Here is a 22,098-nt window from a genome sequence, read left to right as displayed (position 1 = left end):
ATGCCTATAATGTCTTGACACTATCATCATATTCTAAAGTAAATAAATGGGATAGACACATCTCACCATAATGGAGCCCAGTATGTCACCACCTTTAACTATCACTTCAGTATTAAACATAGAAATGATTTCACACATTTCCAAAAGCTGGACATTATAAGTGTCATAAAGGTAGAATTTATGGCTATGGTGTTTTATTAAATTGTGTTAGATTGCACAGGTGTACCTAATAAAGCTGCTGCCGAAAATTCACAAGTAAGTTGAACATACTAGCTGTTCATTCTTACAGCTGTGGATGTCCCCGTGGTTTTCTTTTGCATCCTTTGCTCAAGAATTGAGGGTCAGCTTTAGAGCAGGCCCTTATGAAAGAAATCCCCAGGGCTCCACTTGGTTCCCCCGTTTCAGCACATTGTCACAGTATTTTTAATACTTTCCAGCATCTCAGCCACGAAGACAGAATAATGAACGAAATGTGATGTTAGTATGTTCGCGTCGCTTTGCACAGTCTCACGGATGTGAGTTATCTCACATCATTCACATGTAAGACACCACAAAACAAAGGTACAAACAAAGCAGAGGGAGAATTATCACAATACATTTATCTCAACCACAATACAGATATCAATTCATGCACTGGAAGTAATGCAGTGTGTTGGTATCGCCTCCTCACTTTACTACATCTTTGATAAAACCCAGAACATTGTTAAGCATAAGTGTTTCCTTAAAAAATAGAAATTACTCACAACATAACACATACGAGGACACGGACCAAACATATATTGCAAATTAAGCTTTATTGCCAGTGACAGAAGGGAAATATCCAGAAAGGAATTTTTTCCACAATATATTGTACTCTGATCTCGATTGAAATAGTCCAACACCAGTTTTAAAGATACATATATTCAGTAAGTTACAGTCCTGCAGGTCTTAAGATATAAGCTTCACCTCAACACGATGGCCAAATAAGTCCGGTTAGAATTTCTCAATCACGATCACCAAATCAAGGCCTAACCATGCACTTGTTGTACCTCTGCATGTACCTCCATTGGAAATCAATGCCATGGCATATTTCCCATTAAACAGAACAACACATTCATAAAGCCTCAGGCATGGCTTTTACAAGGATACACTCACAGTTACAGTGGCACTTTATACAACTCGGAAAAGATGTACACACAGAGCTTGCTGAACATACTTTATATTATAGTAACAAACAAACTGTTGGAAAACGGTACAGATTTCTTTTTACAGTTGATTTGGTTGCTTTTTAGCTGTTTCACCATTTAGGGTATTAGATATATGAAATGGCAGAAGCCACTGCACAACAACCAAGCGATTGTGTGATCTGTGTTAAAACCGTTTAAAACAATTCAACGTGTGGATGACTATAGCTTTGTGAATCAATTCGATGGAAGATCTGATTTCAAAATAAACACATTATTGAGTAAAAAGAAAAAGATTTATATTGCACTTTCCATCAACTCACAGATCGAGCATGGTAAACGTGTTGAATCTTTGAACGGCAGTAACGCGAGCACAATTGCACACTAAAGTGCAGTGCACTTGTGTTGCTGTCATGGCAACGAAACCATGATAGCCAATATCCACTGTGTGTGTGTGTGTGTGTGTGTGCGCTGGGCGGGAGGAGACCCAACCAAACACCAAGAGACAACAGCAATTTGAATGCAGCATCAGTACACTGGCGTCTGATTTACAACAGGTTAAAATATAAGTACCGTCTTCGAATGCTGTTTTCTGGTGAAATTACACGCTTCATCTGACGCACTGTGGGGTAAACAGTCCCCTCGCTCATATTTACATTGTGGGTTACTGGAGTGCAAAGACTGATTGAAAGTAAGTAATTCATTCTTTGGTTCAAAATGATACAAATATACTTTAGTTGTGTGCAGACCAACTGATAAAATCTTTAATAAATCTTATAGTAATCTTATTATGTGTCAATTTATCATTCTCTAAATAATCTCTTTTCTAGTGGAGTTATAGATGAAAAAAAAATCACGTTTAAGAAAGGCCACATACTGTACATCTCTATTGTATGTGTATGCAGTGTACATGAGTGTACGCTGCTAATGCATGTCTGGTAATGAATACATGTATCCTGTAGGACTGATATAGTATGCATTTCTTATGACACATTCACAATGCATGAATCACAGGGAACACAGCTTGGGTAAAACAATGATGTTACATGAACATCCCACTTGATCAGACATTAATAAGTGACTTGCACCTGCCTTTGTATCAATCATGCAAAACAAAAATAAATATCTATTAGTATAAGAATGAAAATAATCACCACTACAGCCATACACACTCACGTACCGTATACATATCGAGATATACACAAACTTCAAACTGCACGATAATCCACAGTTTGAACAATATCTAAAGGTACACACCAAAATGGAAAACAGAAAGGGGTAGGGGGCAAATAAAAGGTTCATCACTGGGTCAAACAGGTAGCACAGAGCAGCACTGAACTCAGTGTAGGCACGATCTGCTTTTTACATCATCAACAACAGCCCCGAAAAAATCTAACAAAAAATAAATAAACAAATAAATAACACAGCTACTGGAACATAGGTGACCTATACAAGCACACAAATCAACAGGTCAACAAGTAGACAGTACATTTTGACACTGCATAGAGTTAAAAACACAGTCCAGGCCAGCACTCAGCTGTACCGAGCTCACGTCAGCAAGATCTGATTCCAGGTATCAGCGTCCTCACACACGTCTCTGCTTGTGTTCAGCTAAGGTACGTCATTGTTATCTAGACTTTGAGGTTTTCCTCCCTTTCTCCTGAGTCACTCAGTTGGCCTGGACTGGTTTTGGACCCACTGCAACGCCATTACAGTCGAGAATGTACTGCAGACAACCTTGAGGCGGGCGCCCGGCACCGTTCTTAGTAGGTTCGCCAGAAATCTCTCCCTTCTGGCCAGTTCCCTAAAAAGACAAAGACATAACTTAGTCATCCAGCAACAACTGCAATGGCTTTCTTCTGACAACAGTGATACTAAAGTAACTCAATCATGCTATTTCTGACTTCTGCGTCTGTGTGGTTTCTATACCTGGGATGGCTGTATGGTGGTGGGTCTCTGGGGAGCATTAGCTTCCTTCTCTGCCTGCTGGTTCATTTCTGCCAGCACCATGTCAGCAATGAGCTGCCTGTCCTCGGCCTGGTGCTCCCCTACCAGGGGCATGGAAGAGCCCACCACCTGCACCACAAGGAGGATGGTTACGGCAGAGAGAGAGAGAGAGAGAGAGAGAGAGAGAGAGAGAGAGAGAGAGAGAGAGAGAGAGAGAGAGAGAGAGGATGTCAACCCCACTTAGTACACAGTCTTTACTTAAAATGCATTTAAATACTTGGCCCATAGGCAACATTTGTACTTTCATGTATTCATACATTTCAGTACAATTCAAAAATATCATTTTAAGCTTTCAAACCTGATTGTCCAAGACTCCTACCTCTGTGATGTAATCTCTGCCATCTTTGCCATGGATAGCTTTGACTGCACAAATATGCAGACCCCCGAAAATTTCTGAGCAGGTGTCAACCCACAGCTTGTACCTATACACAACGATCAGCACATGACTCAGCACAAGCTGCAGCATAATGAGACACCACAGTCTGATCATCACTTGTTTTCACTTCTGCAGAAAGTGTTACTATACGTACATGAAGTACAGGACAGGAAGGCTAACACGCCCGTGGTTGCTTGCTAACGGTCCACATGTAATAGAATTAATTTACCTTTTTTTGTCTCTATATCAGAGTGTATGATCCTTATTTAACACGCACCTATCAGTCATGGCCACCTGTTCGAGCATAGCTGAGCCAGTATTGGTCTTCCAGTTACCAGATATAGATGTCCTCCTGAAGTGTGTAAAGCACACATGTAACTATTTCAGTTTTGTTTCTCATTTGCTCATAAAACTGAAGTAACAAAACTGCATTTTTACATACATGTAGGCTTTGTAGTCAGTGCCGATCTTCTGGATTCTGACATCGTACTTGGAGTCGATGAGAGGTTCTGTGGTGGTGTACGTCTGGGTGAGAGCCACGACGCTGGCTATGTCCTGGAACTTACTGTGATTGTCCACCTTCACCTGTATGAAAAAAAACACACACATGACACGGGACTGAGCAAAACTCCAAAGTCCAGGATTTAAAAAGGCATCTGGCTAATATACCTCTTGCTTAAATTTGCAGCATGGAAATTTACATATCTAAATTTCTTGAAATAAAGGCCAGAACTACGGAAAAACAAAATGATGCGTTCTCTAATTTTACTATAAGAAGGAAAATCTTTATACCTTTCCAATACCAGAGTGGGCATGTCCAATCTTCACTACAACAGGGAAGGATGGCATGCTTACCTAAAGTAAGAAAGCATAGAATTTTTGTCTCATACTCTGCTTCGTACTTTCATCTTACACTTGCACGCATGCAGCAAAGGTTTTGTTAGATTCTGAAACTATTTTTGGATGCAGTGGGAAGTGGGTGAAGACAGATTCTCACCATCTCCTTGTAGTTTGGGTAAAAGGTCTGCTCAATAAGAGGGAACTTCTCAGCACCCAGCTTCCTGTGGGTGTTGATTAATTGGGCAAACTGGAAACAAAAAAAGGGTGAGTAAATCAGATACAATCTATAAATCATTTCTCAGAGCAAATTGTGGTTATTTAATAGACAAAAATGCAATGCAGACAGTAAATAAATCACTCTTATTATCCCTTCCCCTGCTGCATTGCTTTACAGTAAAGCTCTCCTTCACTGCTGAATGCCTACCGCCCATGGCTTGTCACACAGGTTGTAGATGGATGAAAGGGAGTTGATGCTTGGGACACCTCCGTACTGCAGCCCAATGACCAGGTTGCGAAAATCTTCATTCTGGGTCATACTGAAGGCGTGCTGACGAATGAGGACAAAGTCTGGCTTGAATGACCTAGAAGATAAAATGATGGCAGAGACGAGAAACTGTGAAATGTGTTGGATGTGGATGAGTCAAGCAGTCTGCACTGTAGGTAAAACAGCTCGGTGGTGGAAAAATCTCTCCTTCTTTTCTGTTTTTGTGTGTCTCACCTCATCACCTTGGTACCATTTCTTAGAACTTGCATGTTAACGTTGCAGGTCCCATTGGCATGAGCCACAACGTTGATCTCACTGAATTCAGCCTAAGGAGTCGATGATTAGAGAAGCATATGAGGACAGAGTACTTCAATTTCTTTATTCTGTTAGACATAAGCCCTTAAAACAGATATCCCTGACTGGGTGAAACGTACCTGCTCCACTTTGATGTCATAATCCCCATGTACTTTCTTTCCCCGGAATAATTTTGCCCTTGTTAGAACAGAAACACAGAGAGTGTATTAACTTTCAATGCAATGTATTAATTAGTCTACCAATTCTCAGTGAAAATCTATATCAATAACAACCACTTAACAACAACCTTGAATTTGAATTCATGTTGAATACCACTTTGTTGAGTGTATGAACAGCACGAGGCAGACAAAGGAGCCCTTTCATGCTTTTCCAACTGCTGACAAACTGCCTTTCTAACACGTATTCCCTTCAATCTGGCAACAAAGATAGTGATAAAATATTACAAAACTATTAAAGGCTGTATAATTCTTAAAGGCACACCTTCCTCTGTATACACACAGATGAAATTAAGAATTCCCTACCTCGTATTCCGATAGCAGTACCTATGAGGAATGATGCTGTGCAGTGATTTCTACTGAACACACTGATTTCATAATTTTAGAAAATGGCTGCACCTTTCATGAGCTGAGTGATTGAGTGATTCAGCACTTTGAAAAACAGAGTCTCTGGCTTTTCTGACTTGAATAAAGAATTACACCTGTGTGCCTTTAAACCCTCTTCTTCTGTATCACTGTTGAGGAGGAAAATCTTTGCCTTGGGATTTAAGATTAAGATGGATCAGAGTCTATGTGCTGACACCACACAGAGATGAAAATCACATAGGATTGTCAGTGTTAACAATGTGTTCGATTTCCTTGGCTTTTTCCCAAACTTATGTGCAGGGTCAGACACCACGAGCTTTGACAATAGAAATTACTGCAAAACTATAGTAAAATTATGGTTTCCATACTTCACACGTCGTAATTTCTAACCATTTCCTGTAGTGCAACAGTGTTAAACTGGCACAAAATATTATGAAACCACCTTTATGCTCGTGGCATTTGTATTTGCCTGTGTTTCATGTGTTGAAACATCTTGATGACATGTTATGGAGTTCCTCTTCCCTAGTTTGTGTCACCCTTCTGTCACATACCCTGCACTCCCTGCCCATTCATTGAGGAGGGAAGGCTGAATAATTCATCATCAATCTAATTAGGGCATGTGGATCTATTTGGCTGTGGAGGAAAACAAGCATTAAAATATGAATCACTGCGCCTATATCTGGGAAAAAAAAAGCCTACTTTGCACTCTGATGAATGCTCTTTGCCAACTCTTTGCCAAAATGTTCTCAATCGAAACAAACACAGAGACTAGTGGTGAAAAACACAAGCCTTTTGATTTAATTTTGCCATGCAAATTTTAAACTGTGTCACATATCTGTGTGGAGCGAGAACTGTATCATGTCTTTGATCTGTGCTCCTAAATCTGTCTGTGCTGTCACTCTGCAGAGTCCGGCCCAGCTCAGCACACACTGAGAGTAAAAGACACCATCCTTTAATACATTTAACACGATCTTTCAGGACGGTACATTAATATGAACGAGTATTTGTGACGGTCACATCACCTTGTTCCATAATCTGCCAGTGTAATGTTTTCAAACATGGGTCAGCCACGATAATGTCTGCTTTGTTGCCATTTTCTTACTTGAAAATGAACTGATTTAGATGCTTAATAACAGACCAGACCAGGCTGGGTGGGGACGTTTGCACAGAGGATAAAAGATATTTTGACTGTTGGGGTGAATGATATGTTGTAAATGCTTTATGTTAATGTCTAACACTTGGCTTTCTGCATTGTCCTTCTCTAGTAGCAATATGTCTGCCATTGTCCTTCACATACTGGCCTCAAAACCAGAGTTGTTCTGTGCTCACTGTGCTTATAGCTGCCCACTGACAGGGAACGTGGACTTGAATTAAAGATGAGATGAGCGACCAAATAAAACACAACATATGTTCCTCTTCCATGATTTCAAGAGTAATACAGATAATGAAAAATTTGGCAAACTCATTAATAGTTACAGGCTGCTATGTTAAATTATTGCAAAATTACATATTACTGTCAAAGAGTTTTTCATTTAGATGACTCACCCAAGAGCTTGGTAAGCAGGGGCCTTTGCTGAATTTAAATGTCTCACCACTTAGCCTGTTTAACATTCGCTCTCACATAGTGGTAATCTTTGGACAGCGTTAAGCTCACCGTACAAAACTTTACCGTCACAACTCCAGTTAAAATAGTCCCTTGTGTATTACTCATTTAATATTTTTAACATTAAGAGATTACATAAAAGGAATCTAAGCCTCTCTACGTTAAACTGAGCTACATTATAGAGAGAATAAAGAAGCAGTACATGTCAGTTATTAGACTGATAAGTAAGACATCTGCTCTCCCTGTCATAAGAGCAATCTATCGCACAGCATTCCTGGAACAAAATGAACCTCTCTGGATGACTGGCAGCTTCATTTAACAAGTAAGAACATTGGCTGAATGACAGAAGGCTGCTGTCTCTACGTGCGCTGTGACATCGGCAGTCGCAGATTTTATCAGCACACCGTTTATCCTACGCAGTTAATTATTGTGCTCAACACAACCTGTTGCACAACAGATTCCTTAAATAATCATCCATGTTAACGTCCTCTTTATCCTTTTGTATGGCTGATTCTACAATTGCAGGATATGACCAACAAACTAATAATCAACATTTTTTTTCTTTATAGCACATTAGAATTCACTGTAATTTCCTTGATACATACACACTTCACTTGTGTAAATTTAATGTTTTCACAAATAATGCCGACTATATCGCCACATGGCTGCAATCAGAATTACTGCATTTTTACACAATGTCCTTGTAAAGTCATGTGCATGTATATATATATATATATATATATATATGCATATATCATCTTGGAACCGACTCATTTGAACTGATAAATCATTGCTGATGGCTGAACCTTCTGCCAGATGCAATTAGTCTGGAGGACTCTTTCCTGATTAAATTCTGTGTTTCTTGGAGCCACCAGATCTCATCGCTCTTCCACAGCGGGTGGAAAAAGTGAATCAGCCCGTCATGCAATGAGATACAGCACATAAATAAGCCCTGAAACTCAAGGTGTGCCAACATTACACAGAATATTAGGTACTCAGCAAAACCTACATAAAAAGAGGGACAAAAGCTAGATTTTTTTTTTTATGGCTTTCGTCCCACTGCTGTGAGAGCTGAATGCAAAGCACCAAATATTTCAAATACGTCAGTACTTTTCTGAAACTTTTCCCCCCTGAATCATTCTCAATGTGATGTTTGTTTCTTTGTGTTATAGCTGATAGTCCAGTCAGTGCCATTTCAAACAGCAGCACTTTTAACACCTATAAGCTACAGAACACTGAATGTGAATGAAGCAGAGCTACACTACTGTAATCAACACTGAGTTGTACTGCCCTACAACTACTGGGTGAAAGGTCTCCTAAAAGCGATGGAAGAAACTCATCCTAGTGAGCAAACATGTACAACTCCCCGCACAATTGATACTGAGAAGTCATGAAAAATAGATGCAGCACTCAGACAGAGGAAGCTGTTTGAATTAAGTGTTTTAGCTGATCTCTCAGGTGGATACCTACTAGAACTGTGGAGTTCATGAACACTGTGAAATAGAAATGATGCCAAAGCAGAAAAATACTTGACAATTTTATCTGATTCAGAGGAATTGCTACTACAGTTTGAAACATTGTCTCGCTCTGCTTCTCAACTAGAGTGACCTTTCCATCCAACTGTAATCTTTATTCCTCAACAAGCAGCTTCCTTTCCACTCAAAACAAATGTGGAACACCTAAACAGATATGGCTGGCATACATCCCACTGACAAGGGTCTGATCTTATTAACCGCTGATCAAGGTTTCTATCGTATAAATAGCCAGTCCAGCACACGTAAACAGTACAAGAGGAAACTGCAAGACTATCTGAATAATTATTATTTGTACGATTTGGTGTGTTTTGAGAGATACACATGTATCTTGATCATCTTAAAACTGGTAAAAATCTTGTTACAGACTCCATGATAAACATGTTGACGTAATAACCTTGATCATGAAAATGTGCACTGGTTGTACAAATCTGTATGGAAGAAATAGCTGAGAAATCACTGCAGGTAGTTTTCAGAAATAAACAGGTTCATCTCACTTTGTTAAAATCAGATCTAATTACCAAATATTATGATGCTGTCCATATATCGGAATTCATTTATATGCCTGAAGAAAGTGCAAAAAGTCAAAGTCACCGTATCACCCGGTGTGAAAGTAGTCTCTTTTTGCTGTACCTTAGTAAGACATCACAGACTTGAGTTTCTGTTTCCTTCTTTTTACTGGCAAATAATAATGTCCATAAATTGCATGTAAGAGGAGGCACAAGAAATTATGAAATAATTTGTGTAGTTGTGTGGGACACCCACAGCTCTAGCACACACATTGCCATGGAAAATATGTCAGCTGTGTAAACAAGGGTTAATCCAGTGGTGACAGAATGATCATATCATTTACTTCTTTATAAGATATGAGTATCGAAGCAAAATGAGTGTCTTCTAAATCCATGTGCATTCCCATTTAGAGTACCTTAACAGCAGACTGACAAAGATGGAAGTTACCGCAGATTAACATGCTCCAGGACAATGACTGTCAGTGCATTGGCTTAAGTGCCTAAACGTAAGCCATTATCTTATTGACATGATGGTTCTTTCTCCCAGTAGGCTCAGAAACACAGTCATGCAGATCATCTCAGTCTACTCTGTGTTCTTAACCCACCTATTTACTGTACACCACTTGTCTGATCAACTAAAAGAATCCTATGCACCATAGTATGCAGTTAGTTACGTTAATTGTTCTCTGTCTTAGTGCAGGGTTTGTCATGTGAAGGGGGGGAAGCCCTATTGATGGAGGGGAAGCACTGCAGTATTCACACCTACAGAGAGATAGTGCACATTTGCTAATTCTGTGGAACCAGTGGAACAGCCATTTCTAAAAATGGTAAAAATTACAAGGGAATACTATCAATCACTTGAGCTAATTCACCATATTTTAACATTTATATCTCACAAAGAATACCTTCTATTACTTAGAAATAGAAAAGATTTCTTACAACACAGACAAAATAGAGAGGACAATAAAAAAAAAATCCTCTATCTTGGTACAATCAGCCAATCAATGGACTGTACTGTCTTAGGTACTGGCTGCCTCTATGTATTATCGTAACACTGGCGTGGTGTACCATCAACCCCAGCAGCAGCGCTCATTTACATCTGCAGGGTGCCTGTTAGAGATGTTGTTTCAGTGGTTCCTTAACCCTTACCTAACTACTACATTCAAAGGAATCATGAGGAGAAATTCAGCATTAAGGTGGAGCAAACAAACAATAGCCTACAAATGATTCAAGATGGACTGAGCAGACCAGCACATTTTCTTACCACTCCTGTTGTGGTTCGTCAATTACCAGGAGAATCTTGAACTTCTTTGGTGTCGTGACTTGGGTCTGCTCCACTAGCCCTGCTGAGGCAGCTGTCTGCTTAACAACATTGGTGATGGAGCTGAAGAAACCCGTGGACTGAGCCGGCTGAGGTTTCCTCTCTGGAGCAGGAGAAGTGGCTGGAGGTGTAGGCCCGGACGTAGGAGACTTGGCAGGGGTGGTGGAGGCAGGTGGAGGAGGCTGAGTCTGCTCAGGCCTTTGGAGGTCTGTCATATAACCATTGGGCAGGTTGGAGATGAATGTGCTGTCCGAGAGACGCCGGCGCAAATAATTCATGGCTGCAGCTGAGAGAGCAGAAGAGTCAACAAGCAATGGGTGTGGAAAATTATTCTGCAGAGACCCTGTTCTCAGTGTACAGCTGATAACGGCTGAGCTCTCCAGGCAAACTCGCAGCAAATGTATTCCCTCCCAGTTCAGCGGAGCATCCTCAGAGCTCCCCCTCACTGGCAGTGACGCTACACTCTCCCTTAACCAATCCCCTTACCTCAAGAATCACCAATGATGCTCTGAATGTGCCTCTCCTCCCTCCTCTTGTCCTCTCCTCTTTCTACTCTCACTCACTGGCGTGCCTTCCTTCTCTACCCCTCCCCCATTTTCTGCTGCCTCACAGGCATCATGCTTTCTTGAACCACAGCATTTAAAAAAGAGGGGTTTCCAGTGTAAGCGCAAGAGTGTATACTGAGCACTACATCACAATCTCCATGCTCCCGCTCCCTCTTTTCCTCATGTTTTCCCTGCCCTCTTTTCATGCATTGCATTTCTCTGTCTGTAATGTGCAGCCATGAAATCTAAAATGGCTGTTAGGACTAGTGGGCAATGTTGAATGAGAGGACAAGCGTCAGCAGCAGTCCCTTGAGACACAGTTGCACGCAGTAAACCCTCTCTCTTAATTAAGTTATCAATCTCTATATAGCTACTTGTTTTTACTTGTTACTATTTCCTTCATGACAGGTTTTATCAGACAGCACATGTCCACTGTGGGTGGCACAGTTTGTGATTATGCGCAATTACATTTTCACAAACACATTCACTTTGCGCAAAAAATGGTTATGATATAACAATAGCTTATCATACAGTATTTTTCTATACTGAAACATCTTCTAATTAATATAAATTATTCTGAAAAACTGATATATTGCAAAGCACAGAATATTAACTTAATTACTAACAGTTAGTCTATTTACAAGAATTATAGATGGTTGTACAATGAAACCATCGCAGATGACCAAGACTTCAACACGGGTAACTGGTGGATATTTTGAAAATGGCTTAGGAAACAGATCAATAAATCAATAACTTGAGATACTTAGAGGTCACCACAACTCTGGTCAAGGGGCTGACCAGTTTGAATCTGGTACACAATAATCTAATAAGAGGACACTCATCATTGCTAGACTTGGACAATAGAGGATTAGATAAAATATTTTAGATGCAGCATAACATCAGGCTACTTGCACAGACTCAAACCTACTACCTAAGCTGTATACAAAAAATACAATTTTGCACGCACTAGTGGATAAAATAATAAATGAGCAAATATTTTTTTCAAGAGTATAACTACGATGAATTGTCTACAACATGTATTTTATCCTTTTAAATTGAGAAAAATTAGGGTCTGAGATGATGTTTTGTCCAAATTTGCTTTGCAGTAGGCTGTTCTACTGCTTGCATTTATAAACCTTATATTGCACAAATTATTTTCTTTTATTTTCTAACTAAATTTTTGTGTATGTATATTCATGTACCATCTCAAAAATTTTCCAGAAAATGGAACAGAAAAGGAGGATAGATAATAAAAGATTAAATAATCCTGAAAAAATAGCATTTGTCAAAGCTGATCTTGACATGAATAACGGAGTCAAACACAGTCACAAACTCCAGCTCTAATTACAGCTTGCCTGTTTGCATTTTGCTTGATATTGTCATTCTGTTGCTCCATTATAATTTTATTGTCACGTTGTCTGGTTACTCTTTAAACCCTTACATCTGTTGCACAACTATTGCATTTTTTTCCTTAATTGAAATCTAATAACAGAGAATGTGATATGTTACAATGAGACTGTAATGAGGCAAATCTGTGATTTTATGATCGGATATAAATAAAGGTAATGCGTGGTATTTGTTGTACTTTATATCATGTACAGTGCAGTATGTGGAACAATACTGGGAGAAGAAGGGTTGCAAGCCTTCTAGACTAAATATCCATTGAAAAGAGACTCGTGTCATTTTAATTTCTAATACTGGTCACGAGAGACTAGTGATAAGGACAGTTTTTTTGTATACTAACCTGAGAAAGACTGCAATACATACCAAATCTTATGCATAGATGCTAGGGTGACATCAGCTGGTAGCAGTGGTGTAGTGAAAATGATTAGTCTATGTTTCCCAGACAGATCTTTATGTTAGGGGAAAACAGAATATTGCCCATCTGTGCGTACCATAGGAGGCCCATTTGTAATTCCCCACGGCATTTTAAAATCAGAAACATGCCTTGTCTGTCCGAGAAGGATTTGGTGTGTTTCCTCAGGCATTTCTGAACTTTGAGCCGTGTCAACTAAGCTTTTTTAAGTAAATGTTAGTGTATATGTTGCTTATAGGCTGACCTCTACGTTTCATTGTAAACTGAGTAAATGCGCGCTTCACCTGATTGCCATCACACGTTTTGTGCCGAGCAGATCTCTCACCAGGGTAAATTCACTCCAGTTCGCCTCGTCTCCGCTAGGCCCGCTCACCACTCCTTTGTGTGGGGACCAGTACGGTGGGAAATACGTACATTCAGTTTAGGGCAAGCTGGGCTAGCCGTGGGGATGTTGTGGCTGTAAAGCTAATTTTGTCGATGAGGTGAGTAACGCTAACTGTTACGTTACGTGGAGTTCTGTTGTTGGGCACACCGACCGAACTTAACCAAACTATAAGTTGTCACCGAGCAGGTGTGGAGGTTAAAGTTTATTTGGTTTTGCTAGCTGAAACGAGAAACTTTAAACTAGCTAACCACAAAGTTGGGGACTAGCAGTCCATAGCTAACTTTGGTTTGTGTCATAGACAAAGTAGCTAATGTTAGTTAGCGAATGTGCTAGCTCCTGTAACTAAAATAAATTCGCGAACTAATGTAACAAACAGTTAAAAGTATTTATTGTAACGATAACTACTAGCAGAATTTAAGCGAATGTAATTTTGTCATTTAACTTATTTAACTGTAGAAGCTAGCTGGGTAGAGCTAGCCTAACATTGTAGTAGATAGCTGAGCCTACGTGTTTAGCTAGCGGTAGTGCTATCCTTATGGAATCGTTAACGTCAGCGTCAGGTTACTTTTCGTTACCCAACTAACCGCTAACTTAAAAAAGCATTATCCATTTCTATTAAGTTGGATCAAAAGTAAGGAAAGTGTCCATCCTGGTTTGTCATCTGATTTACATAAACCTTCTCCTCTTCAGGGCAGAAGTTTTTGTTGCCTTCGTTGGTATATCTTGCTAACATCGATGTTAGCAACTAGCCTGTTCGTGTAAATGCTATTCACTAGAATGGACCTGTTGAACTCTCAGTTCCTGGACAAGATGAACAATAACATCGGGAGACTGCACTACGAAGGTTAGTTCCCCATTGTTTGCTTGCTATATGATGTGGTTATGCTTAATTAACGCGAAGTTCTCTGTGGACTAACACGTTGCGGTTTCTCTAAAATATCAACATTTGTTATGATTTCTGACAGACGCTGACGTTTAGCGATTCCCGACTTAGCATGACGGGTAGCGTTGGAGTCAAGCACATAGCTAAACTTCAATTGTGATGCAGAATAAGCCTGTATGCATGATGTATGGTGTATGTTGTGCGTCGGCATGGGATAAAGTGGACTCTGGTGTATGTATGTTTCACCTTTTAATGAATACTAGAACTTATGTGGTCAATTTAACGTTACATCTTTAATACAAGAAATACCACCGTAAGCGACTTACATCGCATTACACATTTTTCTTTTACTTCCAACACACTTGTAAGCTGTTACTTATTTTTAGAAACCACACATACTAACAATAGAAGCCCCCATAATAGAACCTAGAGCAATAATGTCAAACACTGTAGTTTTTTTCCTTATGTGAGGCATCAGGTTCAAAATTAAGACTCTTGACGATGTTTGTGGGGTAGCCAAATGCCCCAAGAAATATTTATAACAAATTTATAACATTTTTCCCGGGGAGATAACTTTACAATAACACTGCATGTAGTTATTTTTGTACACAGGATTTTCTCTGTTTCCCCCCCCCCCTTTGTTCAGTTGTCCTTTTTGATCAGAGTTTTCATCAGAAATCAATTCCACCTCTAAGGACTGAGCAAAGTTCTCATAATATGGATCACAGTTTGTTAGCCCTTTCCTAAGAATTATTAGAATGACAGGATGATGTTAGATGTTTTCTGCTCTCTTGTTTATAAACCAGCACATTGGCTCACTGAAATTTTTAAATCTGGTTTGCCAATGATTGCTTGCACTGGCCAAGTTACATTAATCAGACGGTTTAGAGGGATTTATTTCAAATGTTCACGATGCAATAAATGTAGAGGTATGAAATCGTAGTAGTTGATGAATTGAATTAATTGTTTTTATTCTCGATTTCTTTACCACAGATGAGTCCAGGACACCCTCCCTGTCCAGTTCAATGTCCAACATAACTGGGCCTCCTCCACACTGCCCAGGCAAGCGAAAGTATGGCGAAGAACAAATGGATGACCGAATCAACTGTGATGATGACCACATGACCAAAATGAGCAGATTGTTTGCCACTCAGCTGTAAGTGCCTTTCAAATATTAAAGCATATATTATCACCCTTTGTCAGTCTTAGCATTGTCAAAGCATTGGCTCTTTGAATTTTAATAGTCAAATAAATTGTGAGTACAATTCATATATAAAAGCAACGCCAGAACCATATATAATATAACTATAAATAATTTAACATTAAATGAGTCTGCAAGTGGGAAATCCCGCATATGGTCTTTTAAGTAATTCTAAGAGATGCCTACGATTATGAAAAGGCTGCCCACTAAAAAAGACGACACCACAACCTCAGTCTTTGCTGTGAGCATTTACTATTTTATAGACTTGAGAAGCAACAGCTGATGTGGCTGATTGTTCATGAAAAGGTGAAGCTGTCGGTGTTGTATGTTTAATTTGTACTCTCTTTATCCAGGGCCCGTCCCTCTGCTGGAGACAACCGTAATGAGCACTGGAGGCACAGTCACACTCCCGTGGAGCAAATTACTTCCTCCTCTAACGGTCTCCATGGGAATCACCTGTATGCCTCCATTTCTGGCTATGCTGTAGACCAGCCGCTGGCTTTGACCAAAAGCAGCCACGACATTGGAGTCGGGGGTAGAGATTGGTCTGTCGTGAGTGGGACTGCAGAGCGGCAACAGGTACGTCAACTTCTGCCACATGTGGAAGGTACATCTGATGTTTACACTGACGTGACTAAAAAAAAATAAACCTTAAATGATGATAAAATAGTATGATAACAGGCTTTTGTGTTGACTTGTTTTGATAAATTAAAGCCCAGTTCATGTTTATTGTATCCACTTCAGACGTTTTTCCATGTTTTATTATTGCCCAACAGTTTAACTTTTTATTTTTTAATGATAATGAGAGATAACCTATTTAATAACATTTAATTTTCCCAAACAAATTGCCTACATGGTCTACATGTGTTGCTAACTTTACAGAAGATTGACCTCGCTGTTCTACTTTGTCAGAAGCTTTATATTTTTTTATCACGTCAGAAGCTATTCGCCCTACATAGTTCTGTGTTAGCTGATTATGGGTAATTTTTTTCCCCCTGCAGAATCGGCCCTCTGTTATTACCTGTGCCCCTGCGAGCAACCGCAATTGCAACCTCTCGCACTGCCACATGAATGGCTCCTCACCCAGCCCTCCTGCTGATCAAAGGAAGACCAATGGTAAGCCTTGAAGACATCATTACAATAAACAGTGTGTGAATGTGTAATTTAATATCTATCTATCTATGTAGAGATATATATTTAAATGCCTGTTTTTGTATTTTTTAAAGTAATAAGTTGAATGAAAGGGAATGTACTACAATAAGTATCATGTTATATTAGAAAGTTTTCACTGAGATCACCATATTCTTAAGATCAGAATCTGCATTTCTTACATCTGTTGCATTTGTCTGACAAAGGTTTAATGCAATTCATGATTATTTTTTTCCATACATAATACTGAGGTTTTCCCATCCATAGTTTGTGCTCATTGGCAGTGTATTAAATTTGAGGAGTTTGAATTAATTTAAGCATATCCTGGTCAGATTTATACGTGAATTGTAATTATGACCTTGAGAACAAAACCAGACTCTTCTGTCTGGATTTACTGACAGGGCACATAAACCAAGTTATCTGAATTGTCTCCAAGACAGCAAAATGACTATGGCCTGGTCAAGTCTAAGCATGCCCAAATTTAATTTGTTCTGCCATGGAGCTGTTTTTACCCCCCAAAATAACAAATGCTTTGAAGTAATTGTATTGCAGGCGTGTACAGTAAATCTCTGGTTTACCTGCATAAAAGGCAAACGTTTTGTTAACTTCTTGCGGGGGACTCTGTGTGTGTGTGTGTGTGTGTGTGTGTGTGTGTGTGTGATATTTGCCAAAATATAATACAAAATAGTTGATATCTAATATCTGTCTTGAATCTGAACAGCATATCTGTATCATATTTTAATTTGTATATGTTTGCTATCCAAAACTTTTGTACCCTGTATATACCACCCAAAATTTGACAGATTATTCCCAAAACTACTTTCAGTTTATTGTCTAAATGAGGTAATCATAGATCTGTCCTTTTTTATATATTACATGCTTATAATAACCAGATTTTTTGGTCTCCTTCCTCCCACACATGTTGTAATTGTAGCTAACACAGTAAGTGATCCTGTGATTGAGGAGCACTTCCGTCGCAGCCTTGGAAAAAACTATAAAGAAGCGGAGCCTGTGTCCAACTCGGTGTCCATCACAGGTTCAGTGGATGACCACTTTGCCAAGGCGCTGGGAGATGCCTGGCTCCAAATCAAGGCCAAGGGTGGGGGTCATCAAACCTCAGAATCAGATCCATGAGGCAGAGGGGAGTAAACAATACAATCACTTCCTTAGTGTTTGCCTGTGAGAGTGGAGATTACTCACTGTCATTTCTTGCCAAGCATCAACTTCCCTTAGCAAAGAACAATGTAAGACACACGGTGCTCACATACACTGTTCCCTTGTGGACCTATAGGTCAGATTTGTACTCTAAAATTGACAAAGTCTCTATTGAAGAAGGCAAAATAAATATTACAGAATTGAGCTGAAAATGTTAGCTGTACAATCATAGATTTTATTTTGCATTGATAATGAGATTCACAAAGTGTTTGGTTGTTAGGGGCTCATGTTCTGTTTGACCTGCCTTTTCGCTTGCCTTGATAGCCAAAGAACTTCTCTGCCTTTCCCATCAACATATAAGCCATAGATCTGGTCTTTACTGTTTTCATTCTTAAATCACACTGCTTTTTCCTTTATCTATATTACTTGAAAAGGACAGCCAGGTCTCATTTGCGCTTTTAAGTTTCTGGTTGTTTGATAGAAGGTTACCCGTTTTATTTGCGACTAATATGTTCAAGGATGGAGTTGCGTTTTAAAATTGTGATAATGCAGTTAAGGCTCTGGTTCCCCCCTGCTTTCTGAAGACACTAGTCTATGTGATCCTGAACTGGACTTCCACTGTTATCTAAACAATTTTAGTTTCTCGTCTATGTGCTCACTCTGGCTGATTACTTAGCAAACTAATATCAAATCATAGTAGATGTGTCTAGCTAGAAAGCATGTTTCAAATAGCTGGTTTCTATTACAAACCTTATTCTATACTATATATTTACTCAGAATTTATTTTTATCTGTAACATTTTAGAAATACTCACTGCTGGTACAGTTGTACTCAATATATTTTTTGTATCTGATCTGGTTTTCATTACTATATGTAGGTGTATATCTTAGCATCCTTCTACACATCACAGCCTCTGGCAAGGTTGTCTGAATGCAGTTTAAAAGGCTATATTGCTTTGTTATTCTGTGGAGCTGGATGCTATAGCTTAATACATGACTGAATACAGCTAAATTGGACCTTCTCTAGCGCAGTCTGTTCGCAGTGATTTTATTTATTCTGAAAAGGTTGATTGTTTTATGTTGGTAAAAACATAGTGACACTATAACTCTTTTATTGGGTTCTTCTTTTATTCTAAATTGTATTGACAGTTCACTGCCCTTTCAAACTAAGGTTTTAATTCACATGCAATAAGGGTGTCTTTAATTCACGAGTAGGCATCAGCACACCACCGTGACTGTCTGGAGCTTATCAGTCACTTCAGTTGTGTGTAGCAAGCACCTTTGTGTGTGTGTGTTTTTTGTTTTTTTTATATCAAAGTCTTGTCATGGTGTGCAAACTGCAAAAACCTTCATTTAGAGAAAAGTTGTGATTTAAAGTTGCGTAACCTGTTTGTAAACACTGATTAAGTATTGCAGATTCGTTTTTGGCAATTATCTGTTTGTGAAAACTCATACATATGTATTAATATTCTACAGTTAAAAATTGCTAAAATTGTTACATAAACTATCCTGTCTTTATACTTCATTTTACTCATATAAGACTATCATTGCGCCGCGCGGAATGATCATAGATATTTTGTCTTTATTCGGAGTAGTGTACTCATATTTAGCGTGGATGTTATCTTCTAACCATGCTTTTTGTTTTGAAATCTTTCTAAAAGTTGATTATTTTCCCACATTTGTCAGATGATGAATAAGTGCAGGAACACAACAGCAGTCCTTCGTTCAAAGACTCAGTGCAGTGTCAGAAAGACCTCTGTGCTAACGGTTTAACAAGTTTGTTTATCTCTCTCTCTCTCTCTGTGTAACTTTGTGGAATTTAGGGATTATTGTGGGATCTGCTTGTTTGACACAAGTAGATTTTTTCAGTAATATGTTTGGGGTATTAGTCCATTGTTATTTAATTGCTACATGTAGACTACCTGCATCTCAGACTGTTTGCAGAAAGAACCTGTTCAAGGTGTCATCCATATAGAGAGAAAAAAAAGAAACACTTGTTCACTTTTGTCCTTATGTCTCTAGAAGAGAATGCCACTGTTTTGTACTTAATTTCTTCCAAATAAACATACAAATGCCTACCTTTTGCTTAGTTCTTGTCATGTTTGTCACTAACTCAAAGGTGACATACTGCTATCATAACAGCAAATGAAATAGATTATATTGTTATTTGAGTTTGAGATATCAGTTCTTAACGTTTTTACTTTCTTAGTTGAAGCATAGCTACAAAGTAATGATTAATAGACGTGAAACTATAAATCAGAAGGTGTGATGGCCAGCGATGGTATGACAGCAGAACTTACCATACCAAATAGTTAAACAGCTTCACAAGTATTCATTCAGATTCAGCCAGAATGTTACTTGTACTGATGAAACATTTAGTGGTAAAAAGCAAATAAAGGCCCTTTTTTTGAAACTACTCAACAGACTGAGTTAAACAGGTTATTACTAAATCCTCTAAGGCAGGCTTATCTCTGGGATTATGTGATAATACTGCCGTACTGGTAAACTGTAAAACCCTACATCAACATCTTTGCTGCAGCTTCTGCTTTAAAGACACTTGAGTCAATAACAAGGTGGTGACGCTGATTAGAGCACCCCTGTTTGAACTCAGCAATCAGGAGTCATGGCTCACTTTTTATTGTTATTGAGCAAATGCTCCCTGAGCTACACAGTTAAGTGATTTATCAACTAATTAGCCAGACCTGTTTTTGCTCAGAGGGATGAGGACTAGGCAAGTGTCCTCTTGCTGTACACCTGTAGTGATTGCAGTGTATCCATGAATGCTTTCCTAACTATTGCTCTGTACTGCTGGAATATCTGGCATAGTAAACTTTCCCTCGCTCACTTTCTCTTGTCCTGTGTCTCTATCCGTAGGTCTTTGTGCCACATGCAGCATTTTTGGACGTTCTTGTGTTTAACACGTTTTTTCCAGTGAAGACTAAAAACAGCTCATTTAAAGTCTGCCTGTCTCTGCTTAGATTGTGTGTGATAAATTCAACGGCCGAGTCATCATGTTCTAGACAAACAGCTGGCGTCTTTGGCCATCTATGTTGTTTGGTTGATTTTGGTGTCATGGTAACAAAAGACTGAGTAACTGCTGCTGGGAAAATCCATTAGTTTTAAAGTGAGAAAAGGGCAGATTTAACCAGTGAAGAAAACTGCTTGATCTAGACTTGAGTGCCGACCTAGAAAGGCTGTAGCCTCCATGCTGCTATAATGGAAATGGGATAAATACAACTTAGAATTCTTGTGAGACTATAGGCTGTAGTTGCATGCAGTATTGGCTGTCTTCTCTATCCGAACCAGCAGGTGGCGGTGTTAAACCACTCTACAGGTCCCCCCCATCAAATTCTCCAGTCCCTGGAGATCAAACAAAGACGTGAGCGTCATCACTCTGGGAAGATTGATATAGGTGCAGCATTTGTTCAGCGTGCCTTTTAGTAATGTGTAAACGTACTTTGCATGTAAAAAGGGTCGATAGATGACAAGACTTTCATGCTGAGTGTGGAATGCAATGTAAATTTTACCCAACATGGCTCCAGATCCCAGACCTTCGCTCTAATTGATCCTCTTTGAAATTGTAGATGTACTTATGTATAGGAAACACTGAGGAGGATTAACACATCTGTAGTTATATTTTATACTATAAATAGAGTCCTTAAAAGCTGAATGAAAATGTAAATGAATAATACCTCCACTTCAGTTTAGCTAATTTTAATTTGCTGAGCGTCATTCATAAAGGAAATCTTTAAACTAGAAAAGGATGGGTTTTTTTTCTTTTTGGTTGTTGTTGTTGCTCTCACCCCTCAGGCTCAAATCTGCTCAAAAGCCCCCTTCAACAGACCACTGCCTCCACGAGATTAGACCCAGGCATTCACCAACCACAATGCCCCTGCTTCTGCTGCACCATGCCTTCCAAGGAAGCCTGCTCTTGTGGGATTATGGAGTAGAGCGCCACATTTTTCCTACTTGCGAAAACCAGTCGCAGATCCACACGCACACACATATCGGGCCACGTTGGTGACCGACGTGGAACTTGTGTCTAAATCAAGATGACACATCAGGGTCACGCCAAATTCGGCTTGGCCCCTTCAGTGTGTGAAGGCCACAAGGAGCATGACATCTGTGCTTGCGATGGAGGACTGGTTTCTCAGTCGCTGCCTCCTGTTATTGCTGTAACAGGATGGACTCTGCCGCTTTCAGACACGGTCAAGACACACATATGTTAAACACT

General features: G+C 39.4%; 2 protein-coding genes across 8 annotated transcripts; one reads left to right on the top strand and one right to left on the bottom strand.

Annotated features, from left to right (window-relative positions):
• Positions 1–656: 656 nt before the first annotated feature.
• Positions 657–13,510, bottom strand: syn2a (synapsin IIa). 3 transcript variants are annotated; one of them, XM_046396471.1, is made up of 12 exons: positions 13,377–13,510; positions 10,675–11,017; positions 5,305–5,362; positions 5,105–5,196; positions 4,811–4,967; positions 4,544–4,633; positions 4,339–4,401; positions 3,989–4,131; positions 3,824–3,898; positions 3,490–3,592; positions 3,093–3,239; positions 657–2,967 (listed from the first exon to the last, which is right to left on the bottom strand). In XM_046396471.1, exons 2-12 carry the CDS (start codon positions 11,007–11,009, stop codon positions 2,833–2,835), a joined length of 1,398 nt encoding a protein of 465 aa, XP_046252427.1. In that variant the 5' UTR covers positions 11,010–11,017; positions 13,377–13,510; the 3' UTR covers positions 657–2,832. The 3 variants fall into 3 exon arrangements, with proteins under 3 accessions (XP_046252427.1, XP_046252428.1, XP_046252429.1); XM_046396472.1 differs by lacking the exon at positions 13,377–13,510 and adding an exon at positions 13,044–13,175; XM_046396473.1 differs by lacking the exon at positions 13,377–13,510 and adding an exon at positions 11,218–13,037.
• On the top strand, positions 13,437–19,942 carry vgll4a (vestigial-like family member 4a). 5 transcript variants are annotated; one of them, XM_046396475.1, is made up of 6 exons: positions 13,437–13,574; positions 14,168–14,321; positions 15,354–15,516; positions 15,915–16,140; positions 16,563–16,677; positions 17,645–19,942. In XM_046396475.1, the coding sequence occupies exons 2-6, from the start codon at positions 14,240–14,242 to the stop codon at positions 17,842–17,844; spliced, it is 786 nt and encodes a 261-aa protein (XP_046252431.1). In that variant the 5' UTR covers positions 13,437–13,574; positions 14,168–14,239; the 3' UTR covers positions 17,845–19,942. The 5 variants fall into 5 exon arrangements, with proteins under 5 accessions (XP_046252431.1, XP_046252434.1, XP_046252432.1 ...); XM_046396476.1 differs by having other exon boundaries at positions 13,557–13,663; XM_046396478.1 differs by lacking the exon at positions 14,168–14,321 and having other exon boundaries at positions 13,442–13,574.
• Positions 19,943–22,098: the final 2,156 nt, after the last annotated feature.

The sequence above is a fragment of the Scatophagus argus genome, chromosome 8, assembly GCF_020382885.2.
Source record: "Scatophagus argus isolate fScaArg1 chromosome 8, fScaArg1.pri, whole genome shotgun sequence".
In the NCBI taxonomy this organism is placed as follows: Eukaryota; Metazoa; Chordata; class Actinopteri; family Scatophagidae; genus Scatophagus; species Scatophagus argus.
This window is presented reverse-complemented; position numbering and strand designations above follow the sequence as displayed.

Excerpts from the sequence above, each read along its gene's own strand:
- vgll4a (XM_046396475.1), top strand. The coding sequence starts at position 14,240 with ATGCTATTCACTAGAATGGACCTGTTGAACTCTCAGTTCCTGGACAAG. Across the intron at positions 14,322-15,353 it reads CGGGAGACTGCACTACGAAG|ATGAGTCCAGGACACCCTCC; the intron begins GTTAGTTCCCCA and ends TCTTTACCACAG. Across the intron at positions 15,517-15,914 it reads AGATTGTTTGCCACTCAGCT|GGCCCGTCCCTCTGCTGGAG; the intron begins GTAAGTGCCTTT and ends CTCTTTATCCAG.
- syn2a (XM_046396471.1), bottom strand. The coding sequence starts at position 11,009 with ATGAATTATTTGCGCCGGCGTCTCTCGGACAGCACATTCATCTCCAAC. Across the intron at positions 5,363-10,674 it reads GACGAACCACAACAGGAGTG|GGCAAAATTATTCCGGGGAA; the intron begins GTAAGAAAATGT and ends TGTTCTAACAAG. Across the intron at positions 5,197-5,304 it reads ATGACATCAAAGTGGAGCAG|GCTGAATTCAGTGAGATCAA; the intron begins GTACGTTTCACC and ends TCGACTCCTTAG.